At 38.4% G+C, this 23,669-nt stretch overlaps 1 protein-coding gene across 1 annotated transcript in view; it reads left to right on the forward strand.

The window, feature by feature from the left end:
• SPAG1 (sperm associated antigen 1) overlaps positions 1–23,669 on the forward strand; it is an 87,058-nt gene that overhangs the window by 17,348 nt on the left and 46,041 nt on the right. The window contains exons 6-11 of the mRNA XM_018058084.1: positions 4,762–4,826; positions 5,326–5,432; positions 6,023–6,128; positions 9,509–9,639; positions 12,911–13,017; positions 14,658–14,817. Of these exons, the coding sequence (XP_017913573.1) occupies positions 4,762–4,826; positions 5,326–5,432; positions 6,023–6,128; positions 9,509–9,639; positions 12,911–13,017; positions 14,658–14,817 (676 nt within the window). The remainder of the gene's footprint in view (positions 1–4,761; positions 4,827–5,325; positions 5,433–6,022; positions 6,129–9,508; positions 9,640–12,910; positions 13,018–14,657; positions 14,818–23,669) is intronic.

Consider the following 23,669-nt stretch of genomic DNA (forward strand, 5'->3'; position numbering starts at 1 on the left):
TGGTTATCCCTGAAATCCTTCTAGGGGATCCATAAAGTCAATATTATTTTTAAAACTCTTTTATAAAATAATGCTTTGTCTCTTTCACTTCGTTGACTTTTGCACTAAGGGTAAAACTGCTGGCTGCTGTTTAGTCGATTAAGTCATGTCCAGCTCTTTGTGACGTCATGGACTGTAGCCACCAGGCTCCCCTGTCCATGGGATTTCCCAGACAAAAACAATGGAGTGGGTTTCCATTTCCTTCTCCAGGGGATCTTCCTGACCCAGGAATCAAATTCACTTCTTCTGCATTGGCAGGCAGATTCTTTACCCCTGAACCACCGGGGGTGCCCAAAACTGCTGGTGCCTTACCGTGAATTAAGGCAGTGGCACTAATTGAACTAGCGGTCATTGTTTTCTCCACTGCTATGCACTCATAGTAAGAAATTCCTATTTAACTTAAAAATGTCTTTGATGAAACAACAAAAAATGTATTCTTTTTGTTAAATATGATACCTTGAAGACATATCTTTTTAATATTTTGTGTGACAAAATGCAGACTTCACAGAAGGCACTTCACTGTGAAATGAAATATGATGATCATAAGAAAACCCACTTGTGTGACTGACTGTCAGCTGAATTAGCAACTTTTTCCTGGAACAACTTTTACTTGAACAGATGACGACAGACCACCTGTAGTTATTCAGAGTTCAGTTTTTGGTAGACATTCTTATATAAATGAATGAAAAATAGTCTGTCACTTCAAGGAAAACAATGAATGGTATTAGCTGCCAGTGGTAAAATCTGAGCTTTCAGGTGGAATTCACAGTACTTCATATTCTTAGGGGGCTCTCAGATAGATGCTTGTGACCAAAAAAAAAAAAAAATTCCCCTTAGGGGAGACACTTAATGACTTTTATGATGAGCTCTGTGAGTAGTTTTAATTTTTTTAAAAAAATTGAGCTACAGTTGATGTATGGTATTATATAAGTTATAGGTCTTATAGTAATATACAATTTTTAAAGGTTTACTCCATTTATAGTTAATATAATATATTGGCTGTATTCCCTGTATTTTACAGTATATCCTTGTACCTTATGTATTTTGTACATAATAGTTTGTACCTCCTAATCCCCACTTTCTCCTTCTCTCTCCCTACTGGTAACCACCAGGTTTCTATGTCTGTGAGTCTGTTTCCTGTTTGTTATATTTATTAGTTTGTTTTATTTTTTGGATTCCACATACAAGTGGTACCATATAATATTTGTCTTTCTCTGCCTGACTTATTTCCCTTAGCATAATAGCCTTCAAGTTCATCCATGTTGTTGCACATGGCAAAACGTCATTCTTTTTTATGGCTTAGTAGTATTCCATTGTATGCATATGCCACTTCTTGATTCATTCATCTGTTGATAGACACTTAGATTGCTTCCAGATCTTGGTACTTGTAAATAATGCTGCTGTGAACATTGCGGTGCATTTATCTTTTCAAATTAGTGTTTTAATTTTATTAGGTTGGTGCAAAGGTAATTGCAGTTTTACGTTGTTGAACTTTGCTGTTTGATATTGGAATACATTCTTAAATGTGGTTATATTATACATCATTTTAATTTGAATTTCTTGCTTTATGTTTTTTTGCTAATGACTTATTTTTGTTGCATGGACTGCAAACATGCCAGGTTCCTTGTCCCTCACCATCTCCCAGAATTTGCCCAAGTTCATGTCTATTGAGTCAGTGATGCCATCCAACCATCTCATCTTCTGTCACCCTCTTCTCCTTCTGCCTTCAGTCTTTCCCAGCATCAGAGTCTTTTCCAGTGAGTCTTCTCTTTGCATCAGGTGGCCAATGTATTGGAGCTTCAGCTTCAGTATCTGTCCTTCCAATGAGTATTCACGGTTGATTTCCTTTAAGATTGACTGGTTTGTCTCCTTGCTGTCCAAGAGACTCTGAAGAGTCTTCTCCAGCACCACAGCTCGAAAGCATCAATTCTTCAGTGTTCTGCTTTCGTCATGATCCAGCTCTCATATACATACATGACTGATGGAAAGACCATAGCCTTGACTATATGGACCTTTGTGGGCAAAGTGATATCTTTGCTTTTTAATACAATATCTAGGTTTGTCATAGCTTTCCTGCCAAGAAGCAATCATTTTCTAATTTCATGGCTGCAGTTATTTGCTGTTTATATTACTCAGTTAGTAAAGAATCCACCTGCAATGCAGGAGACCGTGGTTCGATTCCTGAGTCTGGAAGATCCGCTGAAGAAAGAATTGGGTATCCACTCCAATATTCTTGGGCTTCCCTCATGGCTCAACTGGTAAAGAAGAAGACTGCAATACGGGAGACCTGGGTTCGAGCCCTTTGTTGGGAAGATCCTCTAGAGAAGGGAACGGCTACCCACTCCAGTATTCTGGCCTGGAGAATTCCATGGACTGTGTAGTCCATAGGGTTGCAAAGAGTAGGACACAACTGAGAAACTTTCACTTTTTCATAGAAAGGATGTTAGACAAAGAGCAAATTCAAGTGACTTTTTCATTCAAGTTCAAAATGGTTGTTAAGCAGCGGAGACATCTGGCAACATCATCACTGCACTTGGCCCAGGAACTGCTAATGAATGTACAGTGCAGTGGTGGTTCAAGAATTTTTGTAAAGGAAAGGAGAGCCTTAAAGATGAGGAGCATAGTGGCCAGCTATTGGAAGACCAGTGAGAGGAATCTTTGCAACTGATCCTCTTAAAACTACATGAAGAACTCAACGTCGACCATTCTACCGTCGTTTGGCATTTAAAGCAAATTGGAAAGGTAAAAAGCTCAATAAGTAGGTGCCTCATGAGCTGACCACAAATCAAAAACCTTCTTCTTTTGAAGTGTTGTCTTCGCTTATAATACACAACCACAACGAGCCATTTCTTGATCAAACTGAGGTGTGCAATGAAAATTGGATTTTATATGACAACTGGAGATGACCAGCTCAATGGTTGGGCTGAGAAGAAGCTCCAAAGCACTACCCAAAGTCAAACTTCCACCAAAAATAGGTCATGGTCACTGGTGGTCTGCTGCCTGTCTGATCCACTACAGCTTTCTGAATCCCAGCAAAATCATTACATGTGAGAAGGATATGTTCAGCCTATCTATGAGATGCACCAAAAACTACAACACTTGCAGCTGGCATTGGTTAACAGCAAGGGCCCAGTTCTTCTCCATGACAACCGGTGCTTCAGAAGTTGAATGAAGCATCCACCGTATTCACCTGACCTCTTGCCAACTGACTACTACTCCTTCAAGCATCTAGACACTTTTTGCAGGGAAAACACGTCTACTACCAGCAGGGTGCAGAAAATGCTTTCCAAGAGTTTATCAAATCCTGAAGCACAGATTTTTATGCTACAAGAATAAACAAACTTATTTCTCATTGGCAAAAGTGTGTTGATTGTAACACTTCCTATTTTGATTAATAAAGATGTGTTTGAACCTAGTTATAATGATTTAAGATTCACAATTCAAAACCACAATTACTTTTGTACCAACCTAATATTTGGTATATACCCTGGAGTGGAACTGCTGGATCATATGGTAGTTCTGTTTTTAGTTTTTTGAGAACCTGCCATACTGTTTTGCACAGTGGATGCATCAATTTATGTTCTTATCAACAGTGTACAAGAGTGGTCTTCTCTCCGCATCCTTTCCAACATTTGTTGTTTCTGGTCTTTTTGATGATAGCCATTCTGACAGGTGTGAGGTGATATCTTATGGTTTTAATTTGCATTTCCCTGATGATTAATGATATTGAACATCTTTTCATGTGCCTGTTGGTGATCACTATGAAAATTTTAACAGATATGATTTTTAATTGTATAATGAAATATAGGAATATTTGGAAGACCTGTGTTAACCCCTAATGACCAGTGTATAATATTACAGAATTATGCTTGTGTATCCATTCAGATGATTTCAAATGATGATTTTTAAGAAACTATTTTTAAGCTGTTGTTTGCTTTCCTCCCATTCCCTTCTGGTGCTTGCAGTGGGCATGTGATCTGGGTTGAGCCACTTAATGACACGAAGCTAGGGATTGGTCATTGATGGGCCCATAATGCAAACTAGCTAGTCAGAGCCCTTCCCTGGGATTTCTCGAACTAAAGATGGGGAGAAGAGTCAGTCTCCTTTTCCCTTCTGATTGGGAAGCCGGTGAGGTTATAATCCCAGACTAAGTATAGCCACATTTCCTGCTGCATAGAGAAAGCAAGCAATCAGGAAGAGAGAAGCAGAGACTTCTAGGGAAGAGAAGACAGGTGGAGAGAGGAAGAGCTATAGAGAGAGGGTATATGAATCCTTTATCCAGCAATATCCCAGCCCTTTCATCCATTTGGTTACCTAAACCAGTAAATTATTCTTTTTAAACAAAATTAGTCCAACTTGGGTATCTGTTGCAAGCAAAACAGCTCTAATACAGCAAAGTAGCTATTTCTTCAATGCCTAGGTTTTAAAAGACTGAATGATAGTTTCCTATTTTTTCATTATAAGAAAATCAATAATAATCACATTTCACACATGTAAGTTTTAAAGTTTTACATATGTACCTAAAGTCCTATTCATCACTCTCATAATTAATCTGCTGTGTATTATTATGTTAATAATTATAATACTGAAGCTGTCCTAACTTCAAGGGTAACTTATTCTTATCCATTCAATTCATGTATCTTAAGCCAATACTTAACCTTTATAGGCAAATATGCTAATCTTATATTAACTATTTCATAAAATATAATTTTATTCTTTTAGGAAAAGAATTCTAAAAGTAGACCAGCTAAAAAGAAAATTCCGAGAGATTATGCAGAATGGGATAAGTATGTTTTATATTTCTTTACATAAAATTGTCAGTAAAAATTCACTGTCATAAAATACTGTAATAATTCCTTTATTATTTTAAATCTGAACATATCAAATGTAAGTTATGTCAGCAGAGTACTAAGAGTATTTGGATTAAGCACTCTTGATTTTCTTTTTTCATTAAATAAAAAGCTACAGCATCCTTTTATGAGTAACCAAAAATAACTAATGTAATATTTACCCATCCAAAATAACAAATTTGTAAATTAAGAGAAATTAGTCACTACTGTAATAACAAAGTTCTGCACATTTAGGTCTGATTAATATTTAAGTCCTTGCTCAATTCTGTGTTTTTTAGGAAAAACTACAGGTGATTTCTAATACAAACCTACCATATATTTTTGGAATATTATTTCTAAAGGCACAGTGATATGGATACAAGAGTATCAATAATAAGTTTTATTCTCTTGTTTGTACTGAGCTTTTTCCTAGTTTTTTATTATTCTTTCATTTAAGATTTGACGTGGAAAAAGAATGTGCAAAACTTGATGAAGATAAAGAAAGAACTGTAATAAACAACAAATCACATTTGTCTAAAATTGAGACAAGACTAGATACAGCAGGTAATGGGGGGAAAATAGGAATGATTTAGTAGTCTTTAACTTTTTTGAATGATAATAAAAGCTGTTGACCCAAAGACGTTCTCTTTAAGTGCTGCATATTTCCGTGGAAAGTTTATAAATTTTCTCCTAGGGCTGACTGCCTCTAACAAATTCCATTCTATCCTTAAACTTCTTAATTTTCTGAGTAACAATAGTTATGATACTTAAATGTAATAAGACTTAAAAATATATGAATATGTAAACCAATTTTTTTTACCATGATTCGGTTTTCATTCCCTTTTTTGAATCTTTTTTGCCCAAATCCTTCAAATTTCTTTTCCTCCAAACAAAAAGATGGACCACTTTCTGTTCACTTGAAGTCCACAGGTACATAGTACCTTTAAAGTAAAGCAGAACAATGATTCAGAAATCTAAACCTTCAAAAATTCTGAATGATTAAAAAGAATAGAAATATCATAAACCTAGGAAACCTTTATTTTCTTTTGTTTTTATAGTTTTCTGCTTCTGTTAAAATAAGCATTTTTGGATTTAAATTTGGAAAATTCTATCAAGTTATAGTTTTACTTACAGCAGATAACATTTATTTCTAGGTCTAACTGAAAAGGAAAAGGATTTTCTGGCTACTCGTGAAAAGGAAAAAGGAAATGAAGCTTTTAAGTCAGGAGATTATGAAGAAGCTGTAAAGTATTATACTCGGTGAGCAGATTTTTGATGTGGTTTAATCTTGTCATTTAAAAAATGATAGTGTTTAATTGTTGAAATGATATAAATAAGCTAAATAATGTGTCATAATCACTCAGTATATTGTACTTGAAATTTATCACAAATTCACTTGTGTTTGCCTTGTTTTTTCAATACTTTTCTTAAAACTCTAAGTTCCCACTCCACTCCCATGTTTGACACAGTTTCTAACTTTACTATTTTACAGAGGAAATAGAAGCTGTCTGGATGGAACTCAACAGAAAGTTCATTCAGGATAGAGGTTAAAAACTCAGGTTCTATAGTAGACTGCCTGGCTCTAGTACTTATGGTACTACCTCCCACCACAGGGCCTTTGCATATATTGAACCTCTGTCTAGAATACTCTTTCCTCTACTTGTTATTTAGTTAATTCTAACTTATCATCTACATCTCAGCCCATGCCTTACTTCTTCTGTGAAGTTTTCCTTTACTTCTCAGACCATGTTAAACCTCCACCCGACTCAATTACCAATGCCCCCCACCCCTGCCACTGCCAAATTTGCAAACCCATATAGTAATTTTACCTCTTTGTAATATCTGTGGGAGGTATGATTCAAATTTGTATGATCTGGCATTACCTGGACTATGAAGTCTGTAAGATTGAGCCCACTTGTCATTTTTAAAAATACCACTGGACCCCTAATGCCCAGCCGACACCTGGTTCACAGTACATGTTCTTTGTATGCTTGTATGAGCGTATGAAGCTCTTATAGTCTGTGAAAAGTAAACTAATTTCTTAAACTACTGTCTTAGACAAACTGTGCTTATGGAACCACTAATGCTATCTTATTAATAGAACTAAATGCTATAAAATCGTGCTTCCACCTTTGGAAATAAGTTTAAAAAAAAAAAATGTTGTTTGTGTCTCTAAAGAGGTTTGCTCAGCTGTTGAAGTGAACATACAAAGTAAAGAGAATATTGAGGTATCATTCATTCAGTTCAACCTCCCCTGTTTAGGCAGGTGGATGTCAGCTCTGGTATTGTTTTCTCTCTTCTTATAGATTTCCACCAGCGGAAAATCTTTTGTCTATTACAGGGAACAAACTTTCTTATCTTCCTCTTTGAAGAAATCATAGAGGTGAAGAATTAAAGCAGCATATTGCAATGGTTAAGGGAACTCAAACTGCCCCTTTTCAGACCTTGGGTAGATTCTTCACCTCTTTTGTCTCAGACATCTCAGTGTGATGAGACTGTAATAGTGCCAACCTCAGAGCAGCTGTGAGGATTAAATAAAACAAGTTGCTGAGAGGCAGGTAACATGATGGTAAAGAGAACAGGTGCGAGAGTAAACCACTGAGGTCTGACTCTTAACTCTCCCATTTTCAAGCTTGTGGCCCTGGGCATGTTACTTAACCTTTCTGCCCCATCTGTTTTCTCGTCTATAAGATTGGGAAAGCAGTAACTCCTCCTCTGTGCATTATAATGAGGATTAAGTGAGTTTAATGTTTAATGTCTGGCATGTGGGTGGTACTTAGTGTCAGGCTCTTGTGTTATTCATTCTTAGATGTATTGTCTATGTCTGATTGCTACCCAACCATGTGATTTGTTTATATTCATCTTTAATGATCTTGTGGGGCTTCCCAGGTGACTCAGCAATAAAGTATCTGCCTGCCAATGCAGGAGATGTGGGTTCGATCCCTGGGTTGGGAAGATCCCGTGGAGGAGGAAATGAAAACCCACTCTAGTATTTTTGCCTGGGAAATCTCCGCTAATGATCTTAATAAATGGACACTTTTTGTGTGAGTTTTCTGTTTTTATCTGATATTGTAATTCTGGATTTAGAAGATTCAGTGTACCAATACCCTTATCGTTCCTATATTTAGGAATACGTTATTTTAAAATTATAGAGAGAGTATTTATTTCTTTGACTGCACTAGGTCTTAGTTGCGGCAGGCAGGGTCTTAGATCTCCACTGTGCCGTGCGGAATCTTTTAGTTGTGGTATGCAAGCTCTTAGTTACAGCATGCGGGATCTAGTTCCCTGACCAGGGATTGAACCCCCTGGCCCACTGGATTGGGAACATAGTGTTTTAGCCACTGGACCACCTGGGAAGTCCCTAGCAAATACATTATTTTACAGCATTTCAAATCAATTTTATAAGCAATGGCCAGGTAGGTTTAAAATTCTTCTTTTCATTAATTATATTGCATTCATACCCTTAGTGTAGCAAAACTTACTCTCTTAAGATCTGTATTCCTCAGTTACTACTGCTCTTTTCTGTTTCCTTCAATTAAAATCCTTTGGTAAGATTATGATATTTCCTAAGAGTTGAATCTACTTTTAGATAACAGACTAATTTGTGTCTGTTAAGACAATAATAATTTAACAAAGGGTATTAGTTGTGGTTGATCACTATTTGCTTGTTTTTTTTTTTAACTTGGAAATTATCCCCAAAAAGTAAAAAAAAGAAAAAAAAATTTTGATGTTAACTAAACTGGCTTTTTTTGAGGAGATCTGTGTGGGTATTTAAGGGCTTCCCTGGTGGCTCAGATGGTAAAGAATCCGCCTGCAATGAGGATTTGGGTTTGATCCCTGGGTTGGGAAGATCCCCTGGAGAAGGGAATGGCTACCCATTCCAGTATTCTTACCTAGAGAATCTCATGGACAGAAGAGCCTGGTGGGCTACAGTCCATGGGGTTGCAAAGAGTCAGACACAACTAAAGTGACTTAGCAGCAATAATATGGGTATTTAAATGATCATGTCACTTCTAAAGCCAGAATCAATTTTAAATCTTTTCACTAGAAACTTAAGCATCTGTCTAAACATTGATTTAGTAGTTTGTAGAATTTTATGTTATTACTTTTGACAGCCCATGCTATGTTAATTTGCTGGGGCTGCCCTGCAAACTGCCACAAACTGATCGACTTAAACAGCAGAAACATATTGTCTCACAGCTCTGGAGGCTAGAAGTCTGACATCAAGGAGTCTGCAGGGTTGGTTTCTTCTAAGGCCTCTCTCCTTGGCTTGTCTGTGGCCATCTTCCCTCTGTGTCCTCAAGGGATTTTTCTTCTAGGTGTGTCTTCTTATAAGGATACTAGTCATATTGGATTAGGAAACACCCTCATGACCTCACTTTAACTTAATCATCTCTTTCAAGACTATCTCCAAGTATAGTTATATCCTGAAGTGCTGGGGGGTGGGACTTCAACATACCAATTTGAGGGGACGCAATTCTACCCACAACATGAGCTGTGATTGTTTTAGCTTCTAACTTTAGCTGAGTTTCCTGTCATTTTATGTTTTCCTGTCATTCGCTTGTTGACATTAATGTCTCTTTCATACATTTTACCACAATAAAATATTAAAAGCTTTTTAAAAAGTGTCTCTTTTACAGGAGCTTATCCGTGCTTCCCACCGTAGCAGCTTACAACAATCGCGCTCAAGCAGAGATCAAACTGCAGAACTGGAACAGTGCTTTTCAGGACTGTGAAAAGGTCTTGGAGTTAGAACCTGGGAACTTAAAGGGTAAAACATATTCATAGAATACCTTTAAATTTGCAGCACCATCTGTTGAAGGTCATTTGTAGACACTCATTATGTTTACACTAAAAAAAATTCAAATAAACTCAGATTTCTATATATGAATCATTACCTTCCTCAAGTTACTTTGCATTTCAAGTTTAACTTGGGATTTAACTTCTTAATTACTTGCACTGATGTAGCTAGTAATCCCAGATGATTGAATAAAGTGTACATGTTTTTGTGTTTAATTGTTTTTGGCTGCACTGGGTCTTCACGGCTGCCTGCAGGCTTTCTCTAGCTGTGGCGAGTGGGGGCCGCTCTTCGTTGAGATGCACGGTCTTCTCACTGCTGCGGCTTCTCTTGTTGTGGAGCAGGGGCTCTAGAGCACGTGGGCTTCAGTAGCTGTGGTGCATGGGCTTAGTTCCTCTCAGGCTGTTGGATCTTATTTCCCCAACCAGGGATCGAACCCACATTCCCTGCGTTGGCAGCTGGATTCTTAACCACTGGACTACCAGGGAAGTCCTACATGGGTTTTTAAAGAAATATCTCATGCTTGCATTTGAACTGTAGTTTGTGGGTTTTTTGTTTCCTTTCAATTTTTAAAAAACTGTGGTAAAATGGACATAGCACAAAATTTTACCATCTTAGTCATTTCTAAGTACAGAGTTCAGTGGTCTTAAGTACATTCACATTGTTGTGCAGTCAGCTCTGCTGTCCACCTGCAGAACTTTTTTAATCTTGAAAATGTACCCATGAGACAGCAACTCTTTGTCCTCTCTACCCACCCCAGCCTCTGGCAACTCAGTCTACTCTCTGTCTCTGTGATTTTATTATCCTAGGTACCTCATACAAATTAAATCATACAGTATTTATCTTTTTCTGACTGGCTTATTGAACTGTATCTTTTTATCTAAAAAATAAATTTAAATATGATTTTAAAAATATTTATTAGTAAGCCCACACCAGAGCTCTAGAACGTTCTACCAGCTGCTTTTTGGGTTTTTCCACCTAGATGTCCACAGACCATTTTAAATTAAGTGTGTCCAAAGCTGACTACATCTTTCCACCAACACCCGTCCTCTGTTCTGATTTCCTACACTGCCTTCTTGTGGTCCAAGCCTGACGTATGCAAGTCAGACTCTCCTCTCCTTTTCTGTTACCAAGGAGTCATCCCAAAAGGGAGAGGCATAAATTCATCCTGTTTCTAAATACTATGGATTCAGATAAATACAACCACTTACTTTTTTTCCCGCATGCCTACAAACATGGGTGGGCAGAAACCATGAGTGTGCTGAGGATGGATCCTGGTGCATCAGCCCAACTGTCATCATCACGGATGCCCTCCCTTCCCCAGTAAAGTTCTTCTTTGCTTGTATGTTGTCTCTATCACAGCATATGGGTGGGGTCCTAGCTTTAGGCAGGTACCCATAAAGGTTTTACAGTTTCTACACCACCACTGTGCCAGGCCCTGTGCCATGTAGTACATATATTAACTCCATTACTTTTCACAACAGCTCAGTAAAGGTGCAGGTACTGTTTTTAGTGGACTTGCCAGGTGGCTTAGTGATTAAAGAACCTGCCTGCCAATGCAGTAGATACAAGTTTGATTCCTGGGTTGGGAAGATCCCCTGGAGAAGGAAATGGCAACCCACTCCAGTGTTCTTGCCTGGGAAACCCCAAGAACAGAGGAGACTAGAGGACTATACAGCCCATGGGTTCGCAAAAGAGTCAGACATGATTCAGCAACTAAACAACAACAGCTGTTACTAGCACACTCATTTTACAAAAGGACGTGGACATATTGAGAGACTGCACAACTCACCTAAGATCACCCAGCTGGTAAGTGACAGAGCCAGGACTTGACTGGATGAGACTCCAGAGTCCACATTTAACCACTGTGCTACTCTTCTGCGCTAGAATGGTCTTCTGTTTTCATTTTCCCCCGTTTGAATAATTTCTTAAGCACCAGAATCTTCACTATACAAAAAAACAAATTTGACAGAGCCAAATCTAGTAATCAGAATGGCCATAAAACATTAAGAATTCTTAGACTTTCTTAAGTGGATAAATATCATGCTCTTTGAAAGTTTATTTTTTACTTAAAAAGTAATTGTGCTAAATGTAGCATGGTATATGGTTATAACCCGAAGCAGAAGACGGACATTAGTGGAAAAATTGGTGAAATCCACATAAAGCCTAATGTTTAGTTAAAAATATTTCTTAGTTTTAGCAAATATATCATAGTTATGTAAGATGTTAGCCTTAAAGCTGGGTTGGGGTATATGAGAACTGTCTGTTTTAGCTTTGCAACTTTCTGTAAATCTGAAATTATTTCCAAAATAAAGAGGTTTTTTAAAATGGTAATTGTTATATCATGAATATTTCTTTATGGACAGTTCCTTCTGAAATCTGAGTAGGAACAGTAATAGCTCTATTTGTACTTATGCTATAATTTTGTTTATATTAATGATGAAATGATTTATCCTCTAGATTTTCCTGGCTCATTCTTAGACTAAAATCAAACTAGCCAAATTTGTTTTTAAATAGTGTTATTAAAATAAATCAGATATAAATTACAGGATCAGATATAAATTCCAGAGTTACAAAGCCTTATTTTTTTCACAATCATGGCTTACTATACAAAGTTCTCTTATGACATAATTAAGCATGATGGGACTATGAAGGTATTCATTTTAGTATTAAAAATTATCAAATTAGATGCTGTAACCTTCAAAAATTCTCTGATACAATTTACCAAAGTGTGCAATTTCTGAACTTAACTGACTTAAACACCAAGATTCTCTCAGTTCCTATTCATTTTAGATTGCTATAAGGACTTCAGTAAGGACCCATATTCTGAGTTAGGTGCTTGGTTATTAATGTAAATGCCACATTTAACTGAAAGGCTTTTTAAGTTTTCAGAAAGTAGAAATAATAGTCGTGATGATTATAAGGAGGGACATATTATTATTTAGTGAAGAGCTTCCCAATATTGTAGCACAGCATGGTGCCTCCAAAGGGTTAAGATGTGGAGTCTCTCAGCCTTGGAGGAGCTGGCAGAGCCTGGAGCTGTCAGAGGGCCAGGCTGTTGGAAGGGACAGTTTTTTATTGCAGCCTCTTCTGTTTGATCTCAGGATCATTTTCTATATTTGTAAGAATGTGAAAATGGGTCTAGTTTGCACAATTGCATTATAAATTCTTCCCCTTGAAAAATGTGTCATAATCAGAATGCCATATGTTAAAAAAATATAACTTTATTTTGGTAAATTTTCAGCTCTTCTGCGCCGTGCCACCACATATAAGCATCAAAACAAGTTCCAGGAAGCTATAGAAGACTTAAATAAAGTACTGGCTGTTGAACCTGATAATGAGTTGGCCAAAGTAAGTACAGAAAGCAATCCCTCACCTAATTCTATAGTTTGCTTTTTCTGGGTTTATGTTAAGATGATACCAACCTTGCTGGATAAATGATATTGAGGAATGAATAGGACACAACTTTAAATAGTAGATACATCTCAGACACTCCCGGTGTTAACATGTATTTGAAGTGAAAGAAAGCAGACTCTTAAATTATCCAAAATCATTAACCTACTCCTAAAGGATAAATAATTTTCTCTTTCCTGCAGCGTTGTAGGCAATCCTTTTCTTTGAGCCAATTTCAGTTTATTATGCAGAGTGGTGTAGAAGTTCCTAGGTAGGATTAGGCATGAGCTTAATGGCCATAAAGAGTGTTTTATCCTTTAACTTGTATGGTAAGCATAGCATCATTGACAGTAAACTGACTCAGATATGTACTCAGGGGATCTGTGTTCAGATCTAGAGAGTGGAGGTAAGTGTCAAAAACTATGAAGGGTCTGAGACACTCCCCTACTTAAAACTTAGCAAAGTAGCTTAGAATATACAGGACTCCTGGGTCAGACACAGAAGACTCTTGCTCATGGCATGGAAATCCAATGAGCAACTCTTTGTCCAACTCTTTGCAACAGTTTGGCTCCTGGAGTTTGCTCAAACTCATGTCCATTGAGTTGATGCCATCCAACCATCTCAGCCTTTGTTTCCCCCTTCACCTCCTGCCCTCAGTCTCTCCCAGCATCCGGGTCTTTTCCAGTGAGTCAGCTCTTCATATGTGAAGGCTAAGATGGTTGGATGGTATCAACTCAATGGACATGAGTTTGAGCAAACTCCAGGAGATAGTGAAGGACAGGGAAGCCTGGAGTGCTGCAGTCCATTGGGTCAGAAAGGGTTGGACATGACTGGGCTACTGAACAACAACATTATAAAATATGGGTGCTGAGTTTTCTAAATTTGAGATTCCTCAGCTGTGACACAAACCCACTGAGTGTGTAGTACCTATCTGGGCCTTCTGGTGCCTCCATGGAACTTGGTGGCCAGGGTAACTGCATAAGCTTGAAGCTTATGTCCGTCTAGTCGGTAATGCCATCCAACCATCTCATCCTCTGTCATCCCCTTCTCTTCCCGCCTTCAATCTTTCCCAGCATCAGGATCTTTTCAAATGAGTCAGTTCTTCGCATCAGGTGGCCAAAGTATTGGAGCTTCAGCTTCAGCATCAGTCCTCCCAATGAATATTCGGGGTTGATTTCCTTTAAGATGGGATACAAGCAAATCTGCCGAACCTTTAAATATTACTCTTTAAAAGCATGTGTAGTATGGTTTAATTTTTATAAAACTTTTGGACATGTCTGCAAGTTTATATGCATACAAACATATCTAGGAAGATGGTCATCAGAATATCAGTAGTTTATCTGAGAGGCAGGATTGCAGATAGTTTTTTTTTTCCTTTATTATGCTTGTTATACTTTAATTTTTTTATAATAGAAATATATAATTATAATCAGAGAAATTAATGAAGTTATTTGAAAAGAAAAATAAAGACCACCATAAAAAGCTTTATCTTAGTTATCTTTATTTGCTTTTCAATATCTTCATATTATTACTTGCAAGAATAGTTGTATTTTTTACTAAAGAAAAAAATTTTCTTTAACATGGTGATTATGTTGTAGAAAACCCTGTCCGAGGTTGAAAGAGATCTGAAAAATTCTGAACCTGCATCTAAGACTCAAACCAAGGGGAAAAGGATGGTTATTCAGGAAGTAGAAAACTCAGAAGATGAAGATGAAAAGGACAGTGGAATAAAACATGAAGATGGCAATGGAGATAAAAGTAAGACATCTTTTCTCTTTGGTTTATGCAAAAGAGCTATCTTGTTATATGATAAGCTGCTTCAAGTTTTCTGTTTGTACTGAAATTCTTAGTCTACCAAACTTTTTTTAGCCTTTATCTTGTAAATCCACAAGCAAGTTTTTTCTTCTTTTTCTTAATATGGCTCATCTGTTTTTCTTTTATTATTGAAGCATAATTGACTTATAATATTATGTTAGTTTTGGCTGTACCACATGTTTCAATAATTTTATATATCATGAAATTATCACCATGTAAGTCTAGTTAAAATCTTTTTCTTAATACAATCTCCCAAACCTATTTTTCTTCATAATCTGACATCTTTTCTAATGCTCAATTTAATTTCTGATTATCACCGTTACATACAAATGGCTGCTTGTTTGTCACCAACCATTTGTAAGTTAACCTTAAATCAGTCTCTGAGATGATTGTTTTATGGGTAGCTCCTTAGTTGCAAACAAATATGTTGACTTCAGAGGGGTTATTTACCTAAAAATGAATGCGCTATTGCTGTACGTGCCTCTCTCCAAGGAAATTTTTAAAAAATATGCAATTTCACTTTTGATGTAATTGTTTTTTTTTAAAAAGAATTTAGACTATATAAACTTTCATCTTCATAATGTAAGGCGATGAAAGTCATATCAACTTTAAGTAGAAAAAATCTGCCTTTTCACCTGACCAGAGCAAGAGGAAGTTTTTGTTTTTTCTTGAGAACTCCTGAGCGACTAAGGGGGAAATGTCAGTGTTGAAAATCATTCCCAGGTAAAAATCAACTTTAAGTAATTTGATAGAATATTTTAATTTTGAGGGAGAAATATGAAGTGTTCAAGTCATTCAACTAAAAACAAAACAAAAAAAGGAGTATAAGTTTTTGTTTTTTCTTTTAAAGTGGCAAAAAATATAATGTAAAATACATACCTCAGGTTAATATATGACCAGTTAAGCTAGGATGAAGACAAAAGCACAGAAAAGAAGGAGGTGAGAGAAGCGGAGACAGAGCAGAGCAACTGAGAGGGGATAGGAAAGTGAGGGCACCAGAGGGAGGAAAGGAGACTTTAACGTAGGCAGCTCTTCAAGCACTGAGGCGTACCTTTTTAAGTAAGTTCTGGCAGCAAGTGTTTTTCTTAGGGTTTATGTGTAACAAGATAATTAGCCAGCATTTTGCAATTAAAAAGAGTTATTTAAAGTCTTATCTGGAACAATATAAACTGTATCAGTTGCTATTATTTTACAATTATTTTTAAAATTTACGTATAGCAAAAATGGGCTTCCCTGGTGGCTCAGTGGTAAAGAATCCACTTGCCAATCAGGAGAACAAGTTCAATCTCTGGGTCAGGAAGATCACCCAGAGAAGGGAATGGATACCCACTCCAGTATTCTCATCTGGACAACTGCATGGACAGAGGAGCTACAGTCCATGAGGTCACAAAAGAGTTGGACACTACTCAGCAACTACACAACAAAAACTACAATGGTAAAAACAGACTGTTTTGGTGTGCAGTTCTAACACGTGTGTAATTTCGTATAACCATCACTGCAGTCAGGAGACAGAATGATTTCATCACAAATTGTTGGCCAAAAGAAAGTGTTCTTTCTTTTTTGCTTCCCTTTTAGCCAAATCCTCCCCTCCCCGCAAGCCTTGGGTAGCCATTGATCTATTCTCTGTTCTTACAGTTTAACTTTTCCCAGAAAGTCACATCAGTGGAAGCAGAGAATATGTAACCTTTTGCAACTAGCTTCCTTCACGTAGCATAATGTCACTGAGATTCATTCATGTAGTTGCATGTATCTTTGATTCATTCTTTTTTTTATTACTGAGTAGTACACCTTTACATGGGTATATCGCTGCTTGTTTACCCCTTCATTTCTTCAAGGGCATTTGGTTTTTTTCCCAGTATTTGGTATTTATGAATAGATAAACACTAAGATTTATCTATTCATAAAATATGCTACTAAGATTCATGCACAGATTTTTGGGTGAACATATGTTTTCATTTCTCTAGGGTAAATACCAGGAGTGAACTGTGAGTCATAGGGCAAGTGTATTATGTTTAACTTTACTAAAATCTTCCAACTGCTTTTCCAGAATGGCAGTACCATTTTTCATTCCCATGAGCAGCATTCCCATGAGAAGTATATGGCTTCAACAGTACATGAACTGTGAACTTCCAGATATTCAAGCTGGATTTAGAAAAGGCAGAGGAACAGAAATCAAATTGCCAACATCCTCTTGAAAAAAACAGAGTTCCAGAAAAACATCTATTTCTGCTTTATTGACTATGCCAAAGCCTTTGACTGTTTGGATCACAATAAACTGTGGAAAATTCTGAAAGAGATGGGAATACCAGACCATTTGACCTGCCTCTTGACAAATCTGTATGAACAACAGATTCATAACAGCAACAGTTAGAACTGGACGTGAAACAACAGACTGGTTCCAAATAGGAAAAGGAGTACATCAACGCGGTATATTGTCACCCTGCTTATTTAACTTACATGCAGAGTACTCCCTGGTGGTTCAGAGGTTAAAGCATCTGCCTGCAATGCAGGAGACCTGGGTTCGATCCCTGAGTCAGGAAGTTCCCCTGGAGAAGGAAATGGCAACCCACTCCAGTATTCTTGCCTGGAGAATCCCATGGATGGAGGAGCTTGATGGGCTACAGTCCATGGGGTCGCAAAGAGTCGGACACGACTGAGCGACTTCACTTCACTGAGTACATCATGAGAAACGCTGGGCTGGAAGAAGCACAAGCTGGAATCAAGATTGCTGGGAGAAATATCAATAACCTCAGATATGCAGATGACACCACCCTTATGGCAGAAAGCGAAGAACTAAAGATCCTCTTGATGAAAGTGAAAAAGGTAGGCTTAAAGCTCAACATTCAGAAAACCAAGATCATGGCATCTGGTCCCATCACTTCATGGCAAATAGATGGGGAAACAATGGAAACAGTGGCAGACTTTATTTCTTGGTGCTCCAAAGTTGCTGCAGATGGTGATTGCAGCCATGAAAGTAAAAGACGCTTACTCCTTGGAAGAAAAGTTATGACCAACCTAGATAGCATATTAAAAAGTAGAGGCATTACTTTGCCAACAAAGGTCTGTCTAGTCAAAGCTATGGTTTTCCCAGTAGTCATGTATGGTTGTGAGAGTTGGACCATAAAGAAAGCTGAGTGCTGAAGAATTGATGCTTTTGAACTGTGGTGTTGGAGAAGACTCTTGAGAATCCCTTGGACTGCAAGGAGATTCAACCAGTCCATCCTAAAGGAAATAAGTCCTGAATATTCATTGGAAGGATTGATGTTAAAGCTGAAACCCCAATACTTTGGCCACCTGATTTGAAGAAGTGACTCATTGGAAAAGACCCTGATGCTGGGAAAGATTGAAGGCAGGAGGAGAAGGGGACGACAGAGGATGAGATGGTTCAATGGCATCACTGACTCGATGGACATGAGTTTGAGTAAGCTCCGGGAGTTGGTGATGGACAGGGAAGCCTGGTGTGCTGCAGTCCATAGGGTTGCAAAGAGTTGGACATGAATGAGTGACTGAACTGAACTGAACTAAGCAGCATATGAGAGTTCTAGCTGCTTCATGTTCTTGCCAGCATTTGGCATTTTATGTTTAAAAATAATTTTAGCCATTTGGTTAGGTGTATGGTGGTTTCTCGTTGTGGTTCTAATTTGCATTTTGTTGTGGTTGTTGTTTAGTTACTAAGTCGTGTCTGACTCTTTCACAACTCCATAGACTGTAGCCTGTCAGGCTCCTCTGTCCATGGGATTTCCCAGGCAAGAATACTGGAGTGGGTTGCCATTTCCTCCTCCAGGGGATCTTCCCGACCCAAGGACTGAACCCATGTCTCCTGCATTGGCAGGCGGATTCTTTACCACTGAGCCACCAGGGAAGCCCTACCCACGGTTTGGTATTACTTAATTGCCTTTTCCCTTGCTAAATGTTGATATTTTCTTTCTTCCTCACTTGTAAGGAATTTTGTACTGTATATTAGCAGTTCGTAATATTATTATATGTGATTTTCAGTTTTGTTCAAATCTGATGCGGAACTTTTAAAATCTAGTTAGTTTTGGGTAACAGTTTTCCTACCTAATTCTGTGAACTATGGTTCTATTGTTAATTTAGTTTCAAAACTTTTGCAGTGTTATCTGAATCTGTCCCACTTGTGTACCACCCCATGACTACCTGGGGTCTGGGCAATGGTTTCCCCTGTAAATCACTTCTCAAAAATTTTGGTAGAATGTTTGAGGTTAGATTTATGCATATGGATCCCCTGGCGGGCAAGCTCATTTCAGATACAATTATAAAATTTTTTTTTTTTTAAGTTCCCTCCTCTCTGTGATTCTTCCCTACTCTTTGTGGCTCTCAGAGGTTTTTCTTCCTCTTCCTCTAGCTAGAAAACAATTTAATTCTACTGTACACATCCCATGACTATGCGCCTCTAGGACTTAGCAGCAAGAGGAGAGAAAGAGAAAGAAAAAAGAATGGGGATATCCTAGGGACCAGTTTCTCTGACCAGAATAAGAGTTCCTCTCCCCCAAGGTTTTAAGTATCTACTACTTGACTGCCGCTGCATCTTCAGTTGCTAATGCACTGTTTGGGGACTGGGACTGGAGAGAAAGGAAAAACAAAACAAATGGAAATAGGGAATTTCCCCATAGGGGCTAAATATCTTTTTTGTTTGTTTTAAGGTAAATAGCAGAGGGCATCTCCTAAAGCTATTTCTTTCCATACCCAGCAGACTGTTCTGGGTTTTGAACTGCCATTGATCCAGGATAGGAAATATCAAAGAAGAGAAAATGGAGAAACTGACTGCTGTTTGGGGGGGGTATTTCCAATTCTAGTTCCATTCCCCTATCAGCCTGCTACCGTTTTCCTTTCAGTGTCCTCATATAACTGCTCCATGAATTCTGTCCGAGGTTGTTAGTTGTATTCAATGTGAGACACAGGGTGGACTTTATTTATTCCATATTTTATTTATTTATTTATTATTTATTCCATAGTTTGTTTATTCCTGTGATTCCAGAGGAATCACACTTCTCATTACTTTTATTTGAACAATTAACACCCTTGAAGAACTATGAAAGTGCTTTACATATAGTATTTCACTTAATCCTCAAGGAAGCGATTAAGTATCCATACTTGAAGTATTCGCCTGTAATGCAGGAGACCCAGGTTTGATCCCTGGGTTGGGAAGATCCCCTGGAGAAGGAAGTGGCAACCCACCCCAGTGTTCTTGCCTGGAGAATCCCATGGACAGAGGACCTTGGCAGGCTACAGTCCATGGGGTTGCAAAGAGTCGGACACGACTGAGCGACTAACACACACACATAGATTAGGAAAGGTTGTTTGCCACATTTGCACAGATTGTAACCCACGTGGATAGGATATGGCTTCAAACCTGTGAGATTCCAAAGTCTATCTCTTCAAGGTGGTTATTAGATGCCAACTAAGGCCCAGGGACTCCAGCAGTGCCTTTGGGCGGCATGTTGACTGATGCCTGGTGCCTGGTGAAGGTTTGTGTGCTCCGTGAAAACCAACGGTGGGAGAACTGGGGCACCCGGCATGTCGCCTGGCCATGTAGAGCAGCTGAAGGGCATGTCCCTGCTACTTAGGGCCTGACAAAACGTGGTCCACTGGAGAAGGGAATGGCAAACCACTTCAGTATTCTTGCCTTGAGAACCCCATGAACACGATGAAAAGGCAAAAAGATATGACACTGGAAAGATGAGCGCTCCAGGTGGGTAGGTGTCCAATACACTACTGGGAAGAAGTGGAGAAACAGCTCCAGAAAGAATGAAGAGGCTGGGCTCAAGCGGAAATACCACTCAGTTGTGGGTGTGTCTGATGGTGAAAGTAAAGTCCAGCACTGTAAAGAATATTGTGTAGGAACCTGGAATGTGAGATCCATGAATCAAGGTAAATTGGATGTCGTCAAGCAGGAGATAGCAAGAGTGAACATTGACATTTTAGGTATCAGTGAACTAAAATGGATGGGAATGGACAAATTTAATTCAGATGACCATTATATCTACTACCATGGGCAAGAATTCCTTAGAAGAAATGGAGTAGCCCTCATAGTCAACTAAAGAGTCTGAAATACAGTACTTGGATGCAGTCTCAGAAACGATAGAATGATCTCTGTTCATCTCTAAGGCAAACCATTCAACATTACAGTAATCCAAATCTATGTCCCAATCACTGATGCCAAAGAAGCTGAAGTTGACTGGTTATATGAAGACCTACAAGACCTTCCAGAACACCAAAAAAAAAAAAAAAAAGATGTCCTTTTCATCACAGGGGACTGGAATGCAAAAGTAGAAAGTCAGGCAATACCTGGAGTAACAGGCAGGTTTAGCCTTGGAGTACAAAATGAAGCAGGGCAAAGGCTAACAGAGTTTTGCCAACAGAATGCACTGGTCATAGCAGACACCCTCGTCCAGCCACAAAAGAGACAACTTTACACATGGACATCACCAAATATTCAAAACTGAAATCAGATTGATTATATTCTTTGTACCTGAAGATGGGAAAACTCTATACAGGCAGCAAAAACAAGACCTGGAACTGATCATGAACTCCTTATTGCCAAATTCAGACTTAAATTCAAGAAAGTAAGAAAACCACTGGACCATGCCCTAAATCAAATCTCTTTTGATTATATAGTGGAAGTGATGGATAGATTCAAGGGATTAGTGCCTGAAAAACTATGGATGGAGGTTTGTAACATTGTACAGGAGGTAGTGACCAAAACCATCCCCAAGAAAAAGAAATGCAGGAAGGCAAAGTGGTTGTCTGAGGAGGGCTTGCAAGTAATTGGAAAAGAAGAGAAGTGAAAGGCAAAGGAGAAAGGGAAAGATATACCCAACTGAATGCAGAGTTCCAGAGAATAGCAAGGAGAGATAAGAAAGCCTTCTTAAGCAACCAATGCAAGGAAATAGAGGAAAACAATAGAATAGGAAAAACTAAAGATCTCTTCAAGAAGATTGGAGATACCAAGGGAACATTTCATGTAAAGATGGGCACAATAAAGGACAGAAACAGCAAGGCCCTAACAGAAGCAGATGAGATTAAGAAGAGGTGGCAAGAATACACAGAACTAGACAAAAATGTCTTAATGACCCAGATAACCATGATGGTGTGGTCACCCACCTAGAGCCAGACATCCTGGAGTGTAAAGTCAAATGGGCCTTAGGAAGCATCACTACGAACAAAGCTAGTGGAGGTGATGGAATTCCAGCTGAGCTATTTCAAATCCTAAAAGATGATTCTGTCGAAGTGCAGCACTCAACTCAATATGCCAGCAAATTTGGAAAACTCAGCAATGTTCTAGGACCGGAAAAGGTCAGTTTTCATTCCAATCCCAAATAAAGGCAATGCCAAAGAATATTCAAATTATCATATAATTGCACTCATTTCACATGTTAGCAAGATTATGCTTAAAATTGTTCCCGCTAGGCTTCAGCAGTACGTGAACTGAGAAATTCCAGATGTTCAAACTGGATTTAGAAAAGGCAGAGGAACCAGAGGTCAAATTGCCAACATCTGTTGGTTTATAGAAAAAGCAAGGGAATTCCAGAAAAACATCTACTTCTGCTTCATTGACTACGCGAAAGCCTTTGATTCTATGGATCACAGCAAACTGGAAAATTCTGAAAGAGATGGGAATACCAGACCACTTTACCTGTCTCCTGAGAAATCTGTATGCAGAACAAGAAGCAACAGTTAGTAGCCGACATAGAACAACAGACTGGTTCAAAATTGGGAAAGGAGTACGTCAAGGCTATATATTGTCATCCTGCTCATTTAACTTATATGCAGAGTACAACGGCAAGATGCCAGGCTGGATGACTCAAAGCTGGAATCAAGATTGCCAGGAGAAATATCAACAGCCTCTGATATTCAAATGGTACCACTCTAACAGCAGAAAGCTTAGAGGAACTAAAAAGCCTTTTGATGAAGGTGAAAGAAGAGAGTGAAAAAGCTGGCTTAAAACTCAACATTCAGAAAACAAAGATCATGGCATCCATTCCTATCACTTGGCAAATAGATGGGGAAAAAGTAGAGACAGTGACAGATTTTGTTTTCTTCGGCTCCAAAATCACTGCAGAGGATAACTGTAGCCACAAAATTAAAAGATGTTTGCTCCTTGGAAGAAAAGCTATGACAAACCCAGAGAGCATATTAAAAAGCAGAGACATTACTTTGCTGACAAAAGTCCATATAGTCAAAGGTATAGTTTTTCCAATAGTCATGTACGGATGTGAGAATTGGACCATAAGAAGGCTGAGTGCCAAAGAATTGATGCTTTCGAATTGTGGTGCTGGAGAAGACTCTTGAGCATTCCTTGCGCAGCATGGAAATCAAACCAGTCAGTCCTAAAGGAAATCAGTCCTGTATGTTCATTGGAAGGACTGATGCTGAAGCTGAAGCTGCAATACTTTGGCTACCTGATGCGAGGAGCCGACTCATTAGAAAAAGACCCTGATGCTGGGAAAGATTGAGGGCCAATGAAGAAGGGGGCAAAAGAAGATGAGATGATTGGATGGCGTCACCAACTCAATGGACATGAATTTCAGCAAACTCTGGGAGACAGTGAAGGACAGGGAAGCCTGGCCTGCTGCAGTTCACTGGGTTGCGAAGAGTCAGACATGACTTAGCGAATGAACAACAACAACAAGCAAGTATAGGTTCCATAAAACCCAGGCTGAACATCACAGGGCTATCCTGTGAAAGAAACAGGTAGAATTTGGTGTTTATCCACTCTTGTGCTGATGCTGCACCAAGAACTCTTATCTGAGTTTGAACATATGTTGAGAAACAAA

The sequence above is a fragment of the Capra hircus genome, chromosome 14, assembly GCF_001704415.2.
Source record: "Capra hircus breed San Clemente chromosome 14, ASM170441v1, whole genome shotgun sequence".
In the NCBI taxonomy this organism is placed as follows: Eukaryota; Metazoa; Chordata; class Mammalia; order Artiodactyla; family Bovidae; genus Capra; species Capra hircus.